Below are 2,388 nucleotides of genomic sequence, written 5' to 3' on the forward strand. Positions count from 1 at the left end.
CTAAAGCAAGTTGTTGGAGAGGAGACAATTGTGGTTGTGGAGGTGTAACAATGTTTGTCTTCTTAGAAACGTCCTACATTTGACCATAAAATAAGTCCAATATTATATGCATCCCAAATACAACAAATACATAAGTAATTAAGACAAATATGAATAAAAATACTTACTACAATTGGCTTTGTCAATCTAGCTGGCCAAATGATAAAATTTCCTGGAGCTTGTCCCACTGTTTGAACCTCCTCACTAGGCAGAGGAACACGAGTAGAAGAATCTTTAATATCTACAACCACCACTCGCAACATATCATCTTTAATAGCCTCATGGTGAATGGTGCTTCCCAAATTATATATTTTACCTAAAGCCACCAAATGCCAATGGGGATCATCAACATACAATTCACAATCAATAGGGACATCAACACCATCCCCTGATTCCTCAGGAAGAGGACAGCTCCACTTTGTGCTAGCAACATTGGAAGCCACCTTTGGTGGACCTTGAATAGTCAATCCTAAGGATGCCATCTCTGATTTGATTTCTGACAATATCTCTTGTCTCAATTCTGGGATCAATTCTTTCTTAAACTCTGGGAACAATTCTTTCTTAAACTCATTTTTCAGCACCTTTTTATCAGATTCACTAAGCTGTGCTATAGTAACTTTTCGACTAGGACCACCAAAGAATTGCTTGAGTCCTACCCCTCGTCCAACACCACGGATATATCCTGGATGCTCCGGACGTCCAATGGCAACAGCTAATATGTCATCTCGGCCTTCTTGAGTGAATGAGCCTTGAGTGCTTTTTTCCACTAAGTCATCCTGAAAAGATAGTTAATTAATCTGTCTATTATTACAGAATACATGTCAAAAAATATATTTGAAGACATTAAAATTAAAATTAGGCTTCGCATGAATTTCTAACAATCTTCTCCGCTATAAGTCGAGTTTCTTCAGATGTGTATTCTCCTGATGGCTTAGTGCGAGCTCGCTTCCATTTCTCATGACGTGGAGGTGAAGAAATCAAACTCAAATCTGACTGACCATCGGTAGCTAAGGAAGAGGCCTCACGGATCATAATCTCCTCTAACCTATCATATCCCCCACGAGACAATCTGTGTGGGTGGACATTATTTTTCTGAAGGTCTTGTGCAACTTTTCTCTTTTCCTATTTCAAACATGTGACATTAACAATTAATAACAAATTATGAAACAGAAAAAATGAATATCAAATCATAAATAAAACATTAAATTTACCTGAAAGGAATGTTCTAATCGTTTGGCCCGAAAAGCCTGCCACGTTTCCTCATCAAGGAACTGATATGTCTCACAAGGATTCTTGTGACTTAACTTCCCATAAATATATCGACTGGTAAGGTCACTCTTAAAACCCCTCCACCGCTGCCCAGCATATGATATCCATTTATTTCTCAATAAGTTGTTGTTTGGGACGTCATATGTTAGTTACATAATAGGTATATGAATGTTATATTTACAATTTTGCTAATAATTGTGGAAGTTAAGTTAAGATTTTCATACCATGATAGTTTGCCATATTTTGTTCTTCACTTCTTCAGGAACCTGGTCCCATTTGTCAATAAGAATACTAGCCTTACTTCTACCAAGTAAGGCCACATAGCTAGTGAATCTTGCACGGTTGTCTCCAATAACTTTTCCTGTTCTCATATCAAATTGAATGGGCAATTTCTGATCACCATCACGACTAAAAGTCAAGTCTTTTAGCCTAGTCGCACGTCTACACTTGGGTTTGGTAGACGATTGACTTTGTTCCTCACTTTGTGGTGGTGTAGGTGAAGATGGATCAGCCATAAACCTATTTTAAAATTGAGAAAGATAGGATCTTAGTGGAGAAGTACTCAGCAGGTGAGAGGGAAATCTCTCAAATAAGGAAGTTCAACAATGAGGTTGATGCTTTAATTTTCCTTTCAGACGTGTTTTGTGTTTCTAAACTGACTTTAGGTCAGCAGAAATGGTAACATTTACAAGAAAATCTTTTACTTCGCAGGTACTGCATTTTGAAGCAGTAATTCCAAATCTTTCAATCTGCATGATGGTTCACACAATTTTAGTAACTGATCATAAATGAACAATCTGCATGGATAGTTATTGGCATTTTGTTGTTAAACTTATTTCAAGGTTGACTTAATTACCTCACCTGATCAGCTGTGGAAGGTGTGTAGGTAACCACGCATGACATCCCTGCTTGTGTTGCTGCCTGCAGAGGTTAATTTGGACCAGATGATTGTTTGAACATTTTGGCTAAATGTAATTTGGCAAAATAAGGAACAAAACGAAATTCCATGTCTAAAAGCTCGTGTAGTGGTATTTCTGAGCTCATTCAGTTAATCTTCTTTTCTTTCTGTACAGAATTTAC

General features: G+C 37.4%; 1 protein-coding gene across 1 annotated transcript in view; it reads right to left on the reverse strand.

Annotated features, from left to right (window-relative positions):
- The window catches only part of LOC111240713, a 3,988-nt gene extending 1,618 nt beyond the window's left edge, over positions 1-2,370 (reverse strand). The window contains exons 1-3 of the mRNA XM_022776260.1: positions 1,533-2,370; positions 168-815; positions 8-73 (exon numbers count right to left, since the gene is read on the reverse strand). Coding sequence (XP_022631981.1) covers positions 8-73; positions 168-815; positions 1,533-1,823 — 1,005 coding nt within the window. The 5' untranslated portion in view covers positions 1,824-2,370. The remainder of the gene's footprint in view (positions 1-7; positions 74-167; positions 816-1,532) is intronic.
- Between the last annotated feature and the right edge of the window lie 18 nt (positions 2,371-2,388).

This window comes from Vigna radiata, unplaced genomic scaffold, assembly GCF_000741045.1.
Source record: "Vigna radiata var. radiata cultivar VC1973A unplaced genomic scaffold, Vradiata_ver6 scaffold_503, whole genome shotgun sequence".
Classification (NCBI taxonomy): Eukaryota; Viridiplantae; Streptophyta; class Magnoliopsida; order Fabales; family Fabaceae; genus Vigna; species Vigna radiata.